Genomic DNA, 18,897 nt, shown 5'->3' with positions numbered 1-18,897 from the left:
GGCTGGAATGATCCTTAAAATGCTGAAACCTCTACACAATACATGAATAATGGTGATTTTTACAGCATTTCAGATGAAATCCAGTGTACTTTGTGAAAAGCATTTACACACAACAAAACACGCTGAAATCCGATAAAAAGATGAAAAATCACTTCCTCAATTAGTTTTTGTTCTGGACAGGAGTAGAAATATAGATCTAGGACTTTCATACGTTCATTGTGATCTTTTAATTAAGCATGTTTAATTACTATTTCGATAATCATGATGTTTAACACTTACAGAGTTTTAAAATATCTCATTAAATCTCTATTTCAAGACCTGTCAGACAAAATACTTGTTACATGTACAGACAAACACTTGAAATACACGAATCCTATAAGAACTGCCTTTTATGATTTATATAAAGTCTGGAATTTATGATTCCACAAAATAATGAATTCAGACTTTAATGTTTTGTCATTATTTGTAGAGATTTACTTTCAAAGATAATAACCCACCACAAAAAAGCACCTGCCTATAGGCATGTATCTAGGCTAAATTAGTGCAAGAAACTGCATACTAAATAAATAAGTACAGTCTATTAAGACTTAAGGTTTATCCAGGAATTATTGGTAGGGTCCTATGTCTCGTGGGATTGGAACAATTAGCACAATTTAATCAGAATTGGGGTGTTTTTTAAGGCCACTGAATAATGCAATGCATCATAGTAGTTCTAATTACAAAATTATTTATGCATCAAACTGGAAACTTCAGTGCCACTTGCTTTTGGCATGGGCTCCCATGTTTGGTACCACAAAAATTCTGGATAAATCCCTTTAACACTTTAAATAAGAAAAACAATTGGTTGCACAACAAAAAGTATGCAACGTCTTTCTTAACACTGATTAACTATGCTAATAATTAAATGCAATCACAAAAATGTTTTAAGCAAACTGCCTGTACAATGTATGTGATGAGAAAGCACCATTTTTGTCTTGTCTTTGTGAAGTTGGAGATCACACGATAGCTATATATATAAATCTATGAATAGAAGCTTAGGCCTGTATATATATTTATCATCCATTGAAGGCTTTTGTAGGAGATATTGCTGGCACTACAATTTGCAATATCTCCTGCAATATTCTCCTAGGAGATATTGCTTCTTATAATCCTGATTGGTCAAATTTTAATCACAAGACATTATTTTGTTACGTCACTGTGTATGTTTCAGCGCTAAACCTATCATTAGTGACGTCACGCCACTGTCGTTCTGCTAGTTAACGAGTCTACTGCTGCCAAATATAGTGACATTCAACCCACTTTACTGACATTGTTTACAATTGTCACAAAGGAAAAGAATAATAATGGATGATAAAAAGAATACCCCCCTCGTGTCTTGTGATATCATAATTTATCAACACTCGTGTATAAAAGACCTCAGCAAGCCTCTGATGTCATACTTTTATGATATCACAAGACACTCGGGGAGTATTCTCTATATATTTATTTTTGCAATGCTATGAAATTCGGCCTTTATTCAAAGCAGTCCAAACATTTTTGTACATGAGGCAAGCACCTACTCGAGGCAGGCGTATATTTGTTTCATTTGATGGGGGTCTATTCAGTGCTTTACGGTAATTTTTATGTCAGCAGCTTCCTGTAGGAATGGTGATATTTACTTCTTTATTTACATTGCTTATAAAACTTAACAGTCTGGACTAAAATCGTTAATGAAATCACAGGCATACAGTTTGTAAGGTTGCCATGACATAAAAGATCAGACTTCTATTAGCGGGTAAATAGAGTCTCGACATGCAGGCTGGTACCATAGGCTACTAGCAGTTGACATTCAGGAATGATGATGCTAAATTTTGGCATCTGTAATAATATTACGTGCCAGGAATGGTGATATCAACTTCTGGTAGCAGAATAATATTTGGTATTTACCAGTGTTTGACAAATGTTTCAGAAAGTAACTAGCACTTACAGACGTTTTGGCCAGTGCGCTATGTGTTGTAGTAGTACAGTTAATAATCTCCACCAGACCAACAATTCACTAGCCGCATTTATCAAACCAAGTTTAGCAATGTCCACGAGACGACTCCAGGCCTCCATCAATTGCAGGTACATTTGTTTTCCTAATACATAATGATAAATGATGTGACATAATTAGGAAGATAACCACATGGAGGTTTTAGACTTGTCAGTCTTATTGTCTATTTGATGCCCGCAAATATCGTATTTTAACCAAAGGCATGATGTCAAAAATTAAACATTTATGGCATCAAATAGACAATAAGATGCACAAAATTGTGATTCAGTACTGTATGACCGCAGTGTTATGTACAGCTCTAGTCAACAACAGGGAGACAGCTCCCTTACATAGTGAGGTAACCCTAGATTGATACATTGTATCACTGATCATGTATTACAATAGTGTTACCTACAGCTCTAGTCAACAACAGGGAGACAGCTCCCTTACATAGTGAGGTAACTCTAGATTGATACATTGTATCACTGGTCATGTATTACAATAGTGTTACCTACAGCTCTAGTCAACAACAGGGAGACAGCTCCCTTACATAGTGAGGTAACTCTAGATTGATACATTGTATCACTGATCATGTATTACAATAGTGTTACCTACAGCTCTAGTCAACAACAGGGAGACAGCTCCCTTACATAGTGAGGTAACCCTAGATTGATACATTGTATCACTGATCATGTATTACAATAGTGTTACCTACAGCTCTAGTCAACAACAGGGAGACAGCTCCCTTACATAGTGAGGTAACTCTAGATTGATACATTGTATCACTGGTCATGTATTACAATAGTGTTACCTACAGCTCTAGTCAACAACAGGGAGACAGCTCCCTTACATAGTGAGGTAACTCTAGATTGATACATTGTATCACTGATCATGTATTACAATAGTGTTACCTACAGCTCTAGTCAACAACAGGGAGAAAGCACCCTTACATAGTGAGGTAACTCTAGATTGATACATTGTATCACTGATCATGTATTACAATAGTGTTACCTACAGCTCTAGTCAACAACAGGGAGACAGCACCCTTACATAGTGAGGTAACCCTAGATTGTTACATTGTATCACTGATCATGTATTACAATACAGTACTGTATCACCGCAGTGTTAGGGTACAGCTCTAGTTTACAAAAAGGAAGATGTAACATTCGCTACAGAATGCAAAAAGAAACTTACTGCCTCCACATTATTACGCTTATTATCAAAATCTTAGCAGTGAGATCTCTTTTACACTCACCTAGCATAGCACAAAGAACAACCAGTCATTTGAGGGGTCCTTGTAAACTTGTTCCTCCAAGATGTCATTAAACATAATATTTCTATTATATAGAGGATTCGTACGAGTGTTTTCAATATTGAAAATACCAAGTTTGTGTTAATCAGTTTTTAATTTCGTATTTAGTAAATCACAGTTCTAAGTTGCCTTCATCGGCAATATGCATCATCATGATTAGCACAAATGTATTTTGACGTCAAACACTTTCACTAAATGATATCAAAATGTTACACTCTGGTATACAGGTCTTGTTATCTTGTAAACAAATGTCCTATCCACAGCAAACAAAACATTAACCGGGTTAATAAGGGTCAATATCCAATGGGTTTATAATATGGATATTATGGGTATGCTATAGGATAAATGCCTTTATTAGTAACCAATAAGCAGGGGACTATTTTTATCACAGTCTACAATTGGTGAAAGTAATTTAATTTGAAGGCATGTGAAAATGTAAATTAAAGGCACCACACCATCTGTCATGTCATGTCGGTACGTGTTATTGCAGCTTAATATTGTAGTCTGGTTTAGGAAACAGTTCCTCTTTAAAAAATACTACAAAATTCTAATATGTTTTCAGGTAGGTTGACCTCTGTAGTATTTCAGTAATCCACCTGTTTGAAGTTACTGTTATATGTACTATATGTACATGTAGTACTAACTGATAACAATTGTGCAAGTTGCACAGTGCCACGCGTATAACAGCAACACGAGGCAGTGTTCAGGCATGAGGGTGGCTAACTGATAACAACTGTGCAAGTTGCATGGTGCCACGCGTATAACAGCAACACGAGGCGGTGTTCAGGCATGAGGGTGGCTAACTGATAACAATTGTGCAAGTTGCATGTGTGCCACTCGTAGAACAGCAACACGAGACAGTGTTCAGGCATGAGGGTGGCTAACTGAAACATGTGGTCGACCTAGGTTGATTTTTACACTCCCTAAAATTAGTAGTCACATGACCCTCTCGATAGTGTTGTATTTTTCACAAAATATATTATAACGTGTAGAGTTGGGTGGGGGACAGCCCCCACAAGGGTGAAAACGTATGGACTTTTTGTCCTACTCTATATTTAAATAAAGATACAAATCTGGATTGTACCCCACCAAACACGCACACACATAATGCACACATCATTCCTATAGATCTGATCAGTATTGGGGTTATGCAAAATGAAACGTGTTATCTGTAATATTTTGGCAAAACAAATAAATAGTTTACATATATTTTCAGTTCTTGGAGGTACTCCATCATTTTATAAATATTATTTAATTATTAGGCAACATTTTATCCATTTTCGCTCCCCGAGTTTCAATATTTACTACAGAGTTGTAAAACATTCAATAATCGTTGCTATTCAATCAATATTAAATTAATCTGCAATTGTTGTCAATAAAAATTGAAAACTGAAATGTTCCAAAATTGTTTCCTTTGTGTTGTAAACACACTTGTACAGACATTGGTATTTTGTAAACACATCTACAAGGTGTAATGGTTTCATCTTTAACAACACTGTAGCACTATTTTAAAGCTTCTGACCAAAAGGCTGCACACTGTTTCTCATTGTTGAGTGGAGGTGACGGACGCTTTTGTGGGGATGATTAACGATTCCTTCCTCTTGACAGCTGTGTCGATAAGTAGACACGACAGTTTGTGTTCGGAGACTCCGTACCTACAAGAAAACAAAACCCCGATTTAAACAATATTGATCATCACCAGGAGTGGATACTGGTGAAGTCACATTCACAACATGTAACATTTTACCATGTAACCAATTCAATTGGTGGTTTGCCTCAATTTAAATTTACAAAAAAGACATGCAGCATTCGAAATAAACACTTGTCCATTTATCCTGACAAATGAAAATATGCTTGGAAAAAAAAAGTTTTACCTATGGACAAATAAAATGTTTTAAAAGCAGTTTCATTTTGAGTGTCAAAAACATGGTCGTTGCACTTGAATGAAAAAAAACATTCATTTGGAGAAGTGAAAATATTGGTGGACAAGTAAATTTCTAGATGTACTTATCCAGTGCACTAGTGAAAAATGTTGCGTATTTCTGTCAGTGGCATGCACCTCGCTGCTATAATTAAATTAATCTGAACATCGCCCACCCTTGTAGATCTAGTCATTTCGACTGTTTGGCTAATTGGAAACTGAATTTGGCTTCAGATGTATTCACCCAATGGGATTTAACACAAGGATTTCGAGATTTCACACAAGGATTTCGGGATTTCACACAAGGATTTCCTTTATGTACAATCTGGAACACTGTTATTGCAAATAATGTTAAAACTGAAATAATGATTCATTCTTGTGTCATGTAAAGTTAACGTTTGTTTTGTTTAACGACACCACTAGAGCAATATGATTTATTAATCGGCTATTGGATGTGTCATGTAGTACTTGTATGTATACATAGATATAGTTTTGTATTTATTACATACCCTAAATTGGAATTTTTTTTCCAAATAATAATTCAAAAATTGTAACACTTGTAGCTAATGACGGGGATTTCTAAATTTACACAACTAGGTCAACTGTGTTACTATGCGGACCGATGAACCACCAATTATTACACATAGGAATATAGTTCTATTTAAACAATAAATAGAAAGAACAAGTGAAACGTTACCTATAATTTTAATGATATTGTTTGAAATGCCTTTTAAAGACAATGTAATAGCTAAAATTCACGAACAATATAATATTTAATTTGCTCGTAATACATCAGAAAACCTTCAGCGTGCCAGTTTTATCAACAAAGAAAAATGTCAAGAATTGTTCACTCAGTGTCTGAGTCATCATCAGTGTGTTTTGTTTTATTGATGTTCATGGAATTATTCGTTGCTGAAAAAGTTTCAGTTTATATTAAATGTGCCTCCATAAATCATCGCTCCACTGAATAATCCAATTGACAGTTCATTCAAGATTTCTACATGAGGAGACGGTGCATGCAATGGCATTGTTCCTAAAGTCGACGACAGTCACTTTTCGCACCCTTGTTTTGGCTTCGTACACAATAAATATAGCATATCTTACCGTAATTTTACTAGAAATCCATATTTCGTAAAAGGTAAAAAAAAATAATCACAAGATTTTGGTCAAACACATCCAGGTGCATTAGTAATGTTTAAAAAAAAAAAAAATCAACAGCAATATTACATTGGAATTTTTCCAAAAAGGAAATGTCATGTACCCAGTTTATGGTTATTGTAAGGAGATGCAAAGTGACGTCATTGGAATACTGACGTCATTTAAATTCAAAATTAGCTGTATTATTACAATGCTGTGCCACATTAAAATAAAAACTAGTCTACTAACCTTGACATAATTCTGGACAAAATATTAATTTGAAGTTTTGAAAGATGAAATAAATAAAAGGTACCTTTTGTCAAATATATCATATCACATAATTACAGTTGAGATGTTTTATTTATTGAATAAGAATCGTGTACGAAACCAAAACAAGGGTCCAAAAAGTGACTGTTGTCGACCTTAACTATCGTGGATTAAAAGCTCGTTGGTTAGTAGTCTTCCTGTCTCAAGTTTTGGTATCGCGCTCATTAAATGTAAATATTTGTCACCGTTTTCGTCTGTTTTCAGTTCAAATTTTCCACAAAATAGCATTTTAAACAAACCAAGCACCAACTTTGTTTACATATCGCGAAGGGCATTCCCGGTAACCATGTGCTATAAATAGTAGCGTTGAATACGGTATAGTTCCAGCAGATGAGTTGAATACGGAAAAGTGTATTTCATTTTTGTATTCAGGGCTGTATTTATATAGTAAGATTTAATGGTATGTAATAAAGTATAGTATAATATGTCGTAAAATATGTGACAGCTATTTATTTACTGGCACAATGAATGGTGTATCATAACAATGAACAGTGTACACTACATGTATATACAGTAGTTGTAGGAATCTTACCAAAACACTGTCCAGTACTGCTGACTCCAGCTTCCTTCACATTTCTTGAAATACCTGAAAACAGACCACAGGGGTGGTAATTAGAACACCCATCAGGGGGAGATCCGGGGAGTGGATTCTGGGTGTGGCATACACATTACACACACACACACAAACACACACGCACACACACAAATCATACACTCAAACCAACCACTACACACACACGAATGAACGAGTCATGCACACACTCTCAAGTGACACTTGTACTGTATTTATAAACACAGATACAGTCACACAATGTCCATATATAACTTTATTACCAATATGGTTACAAATATCTTGCTACATATCAAAGTGACACTTCGACATCACACATTGCCACACCACAACCTTACAGGAACATCAACCAAACGAGTTGAGTGATATAAATATCTTGCTACATATCAAAGTGACACTTCGACATCACACATTGCCACACCACAACCTTACAGGAACGTCAACCAAACTAGTTGAGTGATACAAATATCTTGCTACATATCAAAGTGACACTTCGACATCACACATTGCCACACCACAACCTTACAGGAACGTCAACCAAACGAGTTGAGTGATATAAATATCTTGCTACATATCAAAGTGACACATCGACATCACACATTGCCACACCACAACCTTACAGGAACATCAACCAAGCGAGTTGAGTGATATAAATATCTTGCTACATATCAAAGTGACACTTCGACATCACACATTGCCACACCACAACCTTACAGGAACATCAACCAAACGAGTTGAGTGATATAAATATCTTGCTACATATCAAAGTGACACTTCGACATCACACATTGCCACACCACAACCTTACAGGAACATCAACCAAACGAGTTGAGTGATATAAATATCTTGCTACATATCAAAGTGACACTTCGACATCACACATTGCCACACCACAACCTTACAGGAACATCAACCAAACGAGTTGAGTGATATAAATATCTTGCTACATATCAAAGTGACACTTCGACATCACACATTGCCACACCACAACCTTACAGGAACATCAACCAAACGAGTTGAGTGATATAAATATCTTGCTACATATCAAAGTGACACTTCGACATCACACATTGCCACACCACAACCGTACAGGAACATCAACCAAACGAGTTGAGTGATATAAATATCTTGCTACATATCAAAGTGACACTTCGACATCACACATTGCCACACCACAACCTGACAGGAACATCAACCAAACGAGTTGAGTGATATAAATATCTTGCTACATATCAAAGTGACACTTCGACATCACACATTGCCACACCACAACCTTACAGGAACATCAACCAAACGAGTTGAGTGATATAAATATCTTGCTACATATCAAAGTGACACTTCGACATCACACATTGCCACACCACAACCTTACAGGAACATCAACCAAACGAGTTGAGTGATATAAATATCTTGCTACATATCAAAGTGACACTTCGACATCACACATTGCCACACCACAACCTGACAGGAACATCAACCAAACGAGTTGAGTGATATAAATATCTTGCTACATATCAAAGTGACACTTCGACATCACACATTGCCACACCACAACCTTACAGGAACATCAACCAAACGAGTTGAGTGATATAAATTAAGATTGATTCTGGCTAATAAATAGGATATTAAACTCACTACCATTTCGTATCATGTTTATCTCCCTCGTAATAATCATTTTCATTGTCTCACGCTAAAGCTCGTGACAATTGAAAATTATTTCACTCGGGACATAAACATAATACGAAATGGAAGCTTGTTTTATATCCTATAAATACATTATACAGATAAATAAAGGTGCTATGTCAAAGTTTATTAATTTTAGCTCTAAAACATACAGTTTATACCTTTAGCTATATGCCTATAAAAAATAACAACCAAACAATTTCATTTACTAGTAGAAAAAAATGTATTTTAGGGGGAATTTTGAGTGTGTCACACACATTAGTGATGTCACTGTTTTATGCGTACAAATTCCACACACTAAGTTTACCCAGAATTCTTTGTAGCCAACTGACAATGAAACACAAAGATGGTGACCATGCTAAATTTAGCCACAAATTATTCGGGAAACCCCTTTTATCGTCCAGTACAAGACTTTTAAAACTTATTGTTCTTGAGTTAATTATAGAAAGATTATGTGTTAGATCAATTACTTTGTAGTTATTTATTACAAATAAATGTGAAAATAAAAAATATTGTACTTTTAACTTTGACATAGGACCGTTAATTACTTTTAGTTTTAAAAAAGCCAATAAACAAAATAAATATATGACTTTTATGTCTGTTTAGAAGTTACTGTTGCTGGTAAAACAAATTTAAATACAAACTTTTATCTGAAATAAACTCACCATGAATTGATTGGGTTGTCTCCCCTTGACCGCCAGAACAGACGTGGAAAGTCTTTCCTAATGGTCTCCCATAGCATTTCTCCTGTACCTTCACCCTGTACATATAATAAATATTAATAACGCACTATGTACCGGGTTCACACTACACATAATATGAACAATAGGCAGAGTCAATTGAGAGATGGAAACGGAGAAAGACAGAGATGAAAGAGAGACGGGCAAAAGAGATAGACACACAAACAGACATAAAGACAAAAAGACAAAAAGAGGGGGGGAAGAGACAGAGAGAAACAAAGAGTTTACACATAATATACACGAGACAGAAACAATGGATACAGAGAGAGAGAGAGAGAGAGAGAGAGAGAGAGAGAGAGAGAGAGAGAGACAGAGACAGAGAAAGAGAGAGAGGGACAGAGAGAGACTGGGAGAGAGGGGGGAGACAGGTGGACAAGATGGGGAGTCAAAATGTCATCTGTTATGTAGTAATAGACTCCCATCATATACCTTCATGTGGGATAGAAAAAGTACACCCGAGATGGTGGAAATTTCAACCCGGGAGGAGGCTTGCTGAGTCCCATGGGTCGAAATTTTCACTACCAAGGGTGTACTTTTTCTATACCACATGACCACATATCATGGAGTCTTTTTCTCACATCCATTCGATAAATAAACCATTATTTTACACAAACAAACCAAGATAGTTAAAAAGGTAATAAACCATTATTTTACACAAACAAACCAAGATAGTTAAAAAGGTAATAAACCATTATTTTACACAAACAAACCAAGATAGTTAAAAAGGTAACTTCTTTATTTGACCATTTTATCATAAATAAACTACACTATCATATTTGCCCTGTCTGTTTCATGTGTTAAATATAATTCTACAAATTAACAAGATAGCTTCTATAATGAAGGCTTCAATAAAATATTGATCTAAAACTAACCAACTCGCACCAATATGACATCATATATTGCCAACGACGTAATACTCCCCATGTTAAACGCAATCATGTTATAGCCTATACAAGACAGATTTATTCTTTATGGGCCGACGTCATGGAATGGGTCTGTCTTGCATGGCTAGGAATGGAAGACAGATTTATTCTGTATGGGCCGACGTCATGGAATGGGTCTGTCTTGCATAGCTAAGGATAGGAGAATATGCTGTACAGATTAGCAGCAAGGGTCTTTTTATATGCAACATCCCACAGACGACAGCCTTTCATATACCAGTTGTGGTGCACTGGCTGAAATGAGAAATAGCCTAATGGGCCCACCGACAGAGATCGATCCCACACCGACCGTGCAGAGTGAGCGCTTTACCACGGGGCTACATTCCACCCCTGTCAAGAACCAATAACATGAAATAACACAGTAGGTGTCACGGTGATGGACACAAAACCGGTTTACTCACTTGAGCCTTGAGCGACACGGCAAATTTACACATGAAATAACACAGTAGGTGTCACGGTGATGGACACAAAACCGGTTTACTCACTTAAGCCTTGAGCGACACGGCAAATTTACACATGAAATAACACAGTAGGTGTCATGGTGATGGACACAAAACCTGTTTACTCACTTGAGCCTTGAGCGACACGGCAAATTTACACATGAAATAACACAGTAGGTGTCACGGTGATGGACACAAAACCTGTTTACTCACTTGAGCCTTGAGCGACACGGCAAATTTACACATGAAATAACACAGTAGGTGTCACGGTGATGGACACAAAACCGGTTTACTCACTTGAGCCTTGAGCGACACGGCAAATTTACACAAGTACGGCACGCCCACACTGTCATCCTGCAGAATGATGGCGGCTGCATTGTATCTGTAACAAAACAAATAATTTTAAAATGAAATGAAATAAAATAAAGTAAATAAAAATAAATAAATAAAATAATTAAAACAATAATAATATCAATAATAATAATAATAATAATAAATATATTTTTAAAAAATAAATTAAAATATGAACTATACCTAAACCAGTGCTTAATTTTTAGGCAAATATCAGGACAGTGAGAATAGAAAAATGAATGAATAACAAAATATCAGTGTCTAACTTACTCTTTAGAGAGGTAAATGGTATGCAGTTGATTCTCTATCTCTAGAAAGTAATCTTCATCCAACACCTTGCCAAACGCTCTACAACAAACAAATAAAACTGGTTACTAGAAACATTCACACATACACATGTATTAAACTGTTGGAAGTCCACCACTTAAAGTAACTCCCATTCGAACATTAGGGGTGTTATTTAGCTGTCAGTAAAGCACTCGTGTAAAGTGTGATGTGCTGTAGGATCAACAGTCCTCTAATGGGTTTTTCTCATTCCAAACAGTGTCCCATGGCTAGTAAATACCGCCCTGTATGTGGTGTATAAAAGATCACTTGCTGCTTTACTCATAGGAGTAGCCTATGTGGCAGCAGGTTTCCTCTCTTGACAGTGTCTCAAAACAACCCACTTTGTAGCAGCACTGATGGTTTTTATATATTTTTACATTTGTGTATTCAGTGAAACCTGTGTAAACCGGATCATATTGGGGACCTAATATTTATCCGGTTTGGAGAGAATCCGGTGTTTAGAGGGTCACGTTTTATAATATAGAGTTATTTCCCTTGACATCTAATTCGTAACTGCGAACGAACATGTCCGAGAATGAATGTGACAGTTGAAGCAACGACTCGTAATAATGTCACTATCTCCCAATTTTGTTATGTATCATTCTTATTTATTAATTGACATTAAAACATAAATAAAAACAACATATTTTAATGTAATTTAGTTTTTACCACAATTAATGTTGCAAAATGACAGTCTTTGTAATCATCAATTGCGTTGTTAGCTATACCGGCACTTTCACCGCTGATCTTGAAATGTCAAACAGAAAAGCGCAACTTCCAGCTTTCTAACCACCCGTTAGAAGCCTTAAAATCCTGAATCAGCAGATCAGATGAAAATTTCAAAGGTTTTTCCTGAATGATCGGTCCAGATATGAGAATATTCTTTGCTCGTGCATGTTGAAACCATTTCCATGTCAGTTCATACAGTTCGGCCTATTTGCAGCCTGTAATGAATCGCGTTTTGTTGGCACTAGAGTTATTGTCATATTCTTGCAGATAAACAGTCTTTTTTATTAATATGTCCGACAAAGTGAAAATGTCAATGTCATATTTTGCTGTCAAATCCTTTTGAGTTAATTTTGGTACAGACTACGAATCATTATGCCTAATTAAATAGAATTTTACTTTCAACGATAATTCCACACGCCTACATTTAGCATGTGGTGATCGAGACATGTTCGTTTGTTGTTGTTTTTAGCAACATTCAGCGTGCATGTTTTTTGTATCTATCGCAGAAAAAATAAATTTTTCTGTTTTTATGTAGTGTATACAAATTAAGTCACGTGTGCATATTTTACTCTAAATTAAATTGTTTCTAATATTTTACTCTGTGTCAGCATTTCGTTATCAAAATGCACTGATTAAAAAAAAAAAGGTGAAAATCTTAATGTGCGAGTATTCTGAGAATTGTCTGAAGCTGTAAAGAATTACCAGACAGGACAATTGAAAACAATCAAGTCTTAATACCTCTGCTGTCTGCTAATCTGGGCTGAGATCACAGAAATCGCTGACCCATGACGTAACACCGGATGCTGGACAGCAAAAATTCCGGTCTGCATTGTTTTCTGGAAGTCGTGTTTTCGTTCAGGTTACTCTTCATTCGTTTACACTACGCCGGTTTGTTCAGGTTAATTAATAAAGGATTTTACATTTCTGAACCAAAAATTAATCCAGTTTCCGAAATGGACATGTTCTGGTTTTATCAGGTTTTTAATACATGGTTTAAATAAGAGAATATTCGGGACCATGGAATTTGGCCGGTTTTGACAGGATTTCGGTATGTTCAGGGTCCAGTTTAGACAGGATTCACTGTATATATATATATGTGTGTGTGTGGGAGGGGGACCCCCCCCCCCCCCACACACACACACACAAACCTACTTTTGGCACCTTCTTACGCCCTCGATAACCATTTATTAATTAACACATAGGGAACCATAACATGACAGACAGGAAATGACATACAGATGGACAGACATTGAGACAGACGGGACATACAGAGTACAACGGACATACAGACAAACCGGACATTGAGATGGACTACGTACTTGGTAATAAGGTCAGTGAGTCGAACAAGATCTACTTTGTTGAAAGAGGAGTAATGATAGATCGGCTCCGTGATCTTGAAAAACGTTCCAGAACCTGAAAATATCACAGCAAAGACAAAATATCAAACTTGGTGTTCAGATATCTGAACATTGAGCAAACAATTGTTTACCCACCACACAAGCAAGTCTAATTTATGCCCAATACAATTGTTTGTAATGCTTTAATTCTAGGAGTCCATAAGACGTCATTATTTGTTAATATGAAAAACATGTTTTGTATCAAACACACACACAGATATACACACACATACACAAACTTAACCTTTTAATACAGACACACACACTGGTTTATATCAGCCATATGACATAACAGGATTTAATCCTACTGGGATAATTACTGCGTATGTAATGTTGTACAGCAGATATCCTACTGGGATAATTACTGCGTATGTAATGTTGTACAGCAGATATCCTACTGGGATAATTACTGTATGTAATGTTGTACAGCAGATATCATACTGGGATAATTACTGCGTATGTAATGTTGTACAGCAGACATCATACTGGGATAATTACTGCGTATGTAATGTTGTACAGCAGACATCATACTGGGATAATTACTGCGTATGTAATGTTGTACAGTAGATATTATACTGGGATAATTACTGAGTATGTAATGTTGTACAGTAGATATCATACTGGGATAATTACTGCGTATGTAATGTTGTACAGCAGATATCATACTGGGATAATTACTGCGTATGTAATGTTGTACAGTAGATATCAAACAAGTAATCATATGACTATCTTCATTTTTCTTTTTGTAAAACCATTCTTCAATTATAAAATATTAAATGTCAAAATGTTTGTAAAACCATTCTTCAATTGTAAAATATCAAATTGTAGAAAACTTGGGAGCGTTTTCTCTTTTCATGAATACTTAACCTGGCCTCAAACTAATCGTAATTTCCCTTATTATAATAAACCTTGGCCCTCACAAAAAAACATTTTGTCCCTCGGGTTGGAATTGCCGTGTCTATGCCTCACAGCAGTGTAGATTCCATTAATCTTACAAACATTTTGTCCCTCGGGTTGGAATTGCCTTATCTATGCCTCACAGCAGTGTAGATTCCATTAATCTTAAAAACATTTTGTCCCTCGGGTTAGAATTGCCTTATCTATGCCTCACAGCAGTGTAGATTCCATTAATCTTAAAAACATTTTGTCCCTCGGGTTGGAATTGCCGTGTCTATGCCTCACAGCGGTGACAGATTCCATTAATCTTAAAAACATTTTGTCCCTCGGGTTGGAATTGCCTTATCTATGCCTCACAGCGGTGATAGATTCCATTAATCTTAAAAACATTTTGTCCCTCGGGTTGGAATTGCCGTGTCTATGCCTCACAGCGGTGACAGATTCTATTAATCTTAAAAACATTTTGTCCCTCGGGTTGGAATTGCCGTGTCCATGCCTCACAGCGGTGACAGATTCCATTAATCTTAAAAACATTTTGTCCCTCGGGTTGGAATTGCCGTGTCCATGCCTCACAGCGGTGACAGATTCCATTAATCTTACAAACATTTTGTCCCTCGGGTTGGAATTGCCTTATCTATGCCTCACAGCGGTGACAGATTCTATTAATCTTAAAAACATTTTGTCCCTCGGGTTGGAATTGCCTTATCTATGCCTCACAGCGGTGACAGATTCCATTAATCTTAAAAACATTTTGTCCCTCGGGTTGGAATTGCCGTGTCTATGCCTCACAGCGGTGACAGATTCTATTAATCTTAAAAACATTTTGTCCCTCGGGTTGGAATTGCCTTGTCTATGCCTCACAGCGGTGACAGATTCCATTAATCTTACAAACATTTTGTCCCTCGGGTTGGAATTGCCGTATTTATGCCTCACAACGGTGACAGATTCTATTAATCTTAAAAACATTTTGTCCCTCGGGTTGGAATTGCCGTGTCTATGCCTCACAGCGGTGACAGATTCTATTAATCTTAAAAACATTTTGTCCCTCGGATTGGAATTGCCGTGTCTATGCCTCACAGCGGTGACAGATTCCATTAATCTTACAAACATTTTGTCCCTCGGGTTGGAATTGCCTTATCTATGCCTCACAACGGTGATAGATTCCATTAATCTTACAAACATTTTGTCCCTCGGGTTGGAATTGCCTTGTCTATGTCTCACAGCAGTGATAGATTCTATTAATCTTAAAAACATTTTGTAAATGTAATATAGTCTACGGCCTTGCATTGCCGATTGCCGCGGACAACTGCAGGGGTTGGAATCACCGAGTAATATTACCTCTGTGAGTGAAGAGTTCCTTCAACATCTTGTCTACGGACGTGATGACGACAGAACTCTCCGATGGGAGAACAGACAGCAAACCGTAGATCCGCTCCATCTGTAATATCACAAAAATACTTCGTTTGTATATTATTACTTTCTCCTGGGCTAGAAATTAAAAAAAAACATTTCTATTGGCCTTGGGGACGGTACATACCAGTCTGTGAAAAGTTTAAACAAAAACAGTTCTACTGGTCTGGGGGACGGTACATACCAGTCTGTGAAAAGTTTAAACAAAAACAGTTTAACACAATCTCAACACTTTGTCCATTACAGGTAGGAGTCATTTTGATTGTGGTCCATGATCACAGGTTTTCACCCATTGGACCCCTACAGTTCAAAGCAGACAAGGAAAGACAACCCCTGCAACTGTCCACGTCAATCAGCCGTGAAGATTGCTGTGCAGGTTTTACTTCTCCATGGCACTGTTTTGCCTTGGACTATTCAGGGTGTTTTTCAATGGCATGGGGTTTTGGCCCTGGACATTTTCTTAATTGTACGGGTTGAAAGGAAAACTGTTTTGGAAGCACTTGAAAAATAAATTCAAGGTTAACTTTATAATAAACCTTTAATTTGATTAATAAACCTTTAATTTGATTTTCAAGTTCTTCTAAAACGGTTTTCCTAAAACTGCAGTTAATGACTAAAAAAGAAAGAAAGAATAATAAAATTTGTGCTGGTGTTAGACAAACAATAATAATAACATTGTTGCCAGTAAGGGGTGTAGGTGTAAAGTTGCGAGGACTTACTTTATTTCTGAGAACCGGCGTACACCAAGGTTTCTCTGCAGCAGCATGCAGGTCTGCCGGTAGATTGATGTTGGCAATCACCTGTCAAACAGTAAGAACCTATTTAATACACCAGGTATAGATGTAACAACCTATTTAATACACCAGGTATAGATGTAACAACCTATTTAATACACCAGGTATAGATGTAACAAGCTATTTAATACACCAGGTATAGATGTAACAAGCTATTTAATACACCACTTATAGATGTAACAAGCTATTTAATACACCAGGTATAGTTGTAACAAGCTATTTAATACACCAGCTATAGATGTAACAAGCTATTTAATACACCAGGTATAGATGTAACCAATTTAATACACCAGGTATAGATGTAACCAATTTAATACACCAGGTATAGATGTAACAAGCTATTTAATATACCATGTATAGAATTAAAAAGAATAAACATATTCTGTGTTACTGATACTTTCATCTCAATATCTAAAAAGACACTTATAAAAAAATTAAAGTTTAAAAGAAACTAAATTTTAAAATTGAAATTAAAATTTTAATTTGATAAATTTCATTATTTCTTAACATGCACTGAGATTAACATTAATAGATATAACTACAAACCAAGTTTCATTCATCTAGGACTTATGTTTTTGACAAATGGAACTAAACTTCAAACTTCAATATGGAGTTTAACAGTTGATGCTGCCGTCGCTGAAAAGTAATACATCTATCTTGCTTTTTGATGCATGAAGACGACACAAAAAGACAGTAAATATTTAATGCATAGTCCGTCCCACAGGGAATGCCTCTTTTCATACTCTGGAATTATAGGGGTTTTTTTAAATTTCCAAAACACTTTTAGTTTCCTTGTTACATCAGCCAGTGCACCACGAACGGTATATCAAAGGCCATGGTATGTGCTATCCTGTCTGTGGGATGGTGCATATAAAAGATCCCTTACTGCTAATCGGAAAGAGTAGCCCATGAAGTGGCAACAGTGGGTTTCCTCTCTCAATATCTGTGTGGTCCGTAACCATATGTCTGACACCATATAACCGTAATTAAATGTGTTTGAGTGTGTCGTTAAATAAATCATTTCCTTCACTGTTACGTCAAACCAAACTGAAATTATTTACAAAAAAAACTACATTCTTGTAGGAGGATGAGACGGACTATAGCATATTTACAACAACAAAAAAAGCAACCCTAACACTCACCGAGCCAGTTTCATCGACAAATCCTCCACATGTGTTCACTTTTATGACCTTGAGTGGCTGTAGGGCGCTTGACAACTTCTCGGTGACGGACCACATGTCAACGGCCAGGATCTGACCACTAGGGGTCTCCCCGAACGCCGGGATGATGGGAATGTGTTTTGACAGCAAGCACCACATGATGAGTTCTGTGTTCACATCACACAGCTCACCGCAAAACGTATCTCTGTACAAAAAGAATAAATGAAATAAAAATTCAATGACATTTCAGTGCTATCACTATATAAAACTCCATGTTGACAAAAAAAGTTAGTTTGTTTTGTTCAATCATTCATTAATCATCGGCTATCACTGGCTGTTGGATGTCAATCATTTATTAATCATCGGCTATCATCGGCTATCACCGGCTATCACTGGCTGTTGGATGTCAATCATTTATTAATCATCGGCTATCACCGGCTGTTGGATGTCAATCATTTATTAATCATCGGCTATCACCGGCTGTTGGATGTCAATCATTTATTAATCATCGGCTATCATCGGCTATCACCGGCTGTTGGATGTCAATCATTTATTAATCATCGGCTATCATCGGCTATCACTGGCTGTTGGATGTCAATCATTTATTAATCATCGGCTGTTGGATGTCAATCATTTATTAATCATCGGCTATCATCGGCTATCACTGGCTGTTGGATGTCAATCATTTATTAATCATCGGCTATCATCGGCTATCACTGGCTGTTGGATGTCAATCATTTATTAATCAT

General features: G+C 36.5%; 1 protein-coding gene across 1 annotated transcript in view; it reads right to left on the bottom strand.

Moving 5' to 3' along the window:
• Window positions 1-3,398: 3,398 nt before the first annotated feature.
• LOC121387815 (N-acetylglutamate synthase, mitochondrial-like) overlaps window positions 3,399-18,897 on the bottom strand; it is a 36,249-nt gene continuing 20,750 nt past the window's right edge. Inside the window, exons 6-14 of the mRNA XM_041519032.1 lie at window positions 18,131-18,353; window positions 16,914-16,994; window positions 16,123-16,222; window positions 13,810-13,903; window positions 11,705-11,782; window positions 11,381-11,465; window positions 9,628-9,722; window positions 7,241-7,294; window positions 3,399-4,978 (exon numbers count right to left, since the gene is read on the bottom strand). Coding sequence (XP_041374966.1) covers window positions 4,867-4,978; window positions 7,241-7,294; window positions 9,628-9,722; window positions 11,381-11,465; window positions 11,705-11,782; window positions 13,810-13,903; window positions 16,123-16,222; window positions 16,914-16,994; window positions 18,131-18,353 — 922 coding nt within the window. The 3' untranslated portion in view covers window positions 3,399-4,866. The remainder of the gene's footprint in view (window positions 4,979-7,240; window positions 7,295-9,627; window positions 9,723-11,380; window positions 11,466-11,704; window positions 11,783-13,809; window positions 13,904-16,122; window positions 16,223-16,913; window positions 16,995-18,130; window positions 18,354-18,897) is intronic.

Source organism: Gigantopelta aegis, chromosome 13 (genome assembly GCF_016097555.1).
Source record: "Gigantopelta aegis isolate Gae_Host chromosome 13, Gae_host_genome, whole genome shotgun sequence".
Lineage (NCBI taxonomy): Eukaryota > Metazoa > Mollusca > Gastropoda > Neomphalida > Peltospiridae > Gigantopelta > Gigantopelta aegis.
Note: the sequence above shows the minus strand (reverse complement) of the source record. Positions and strands in the feature narration are given on the sequence as shown.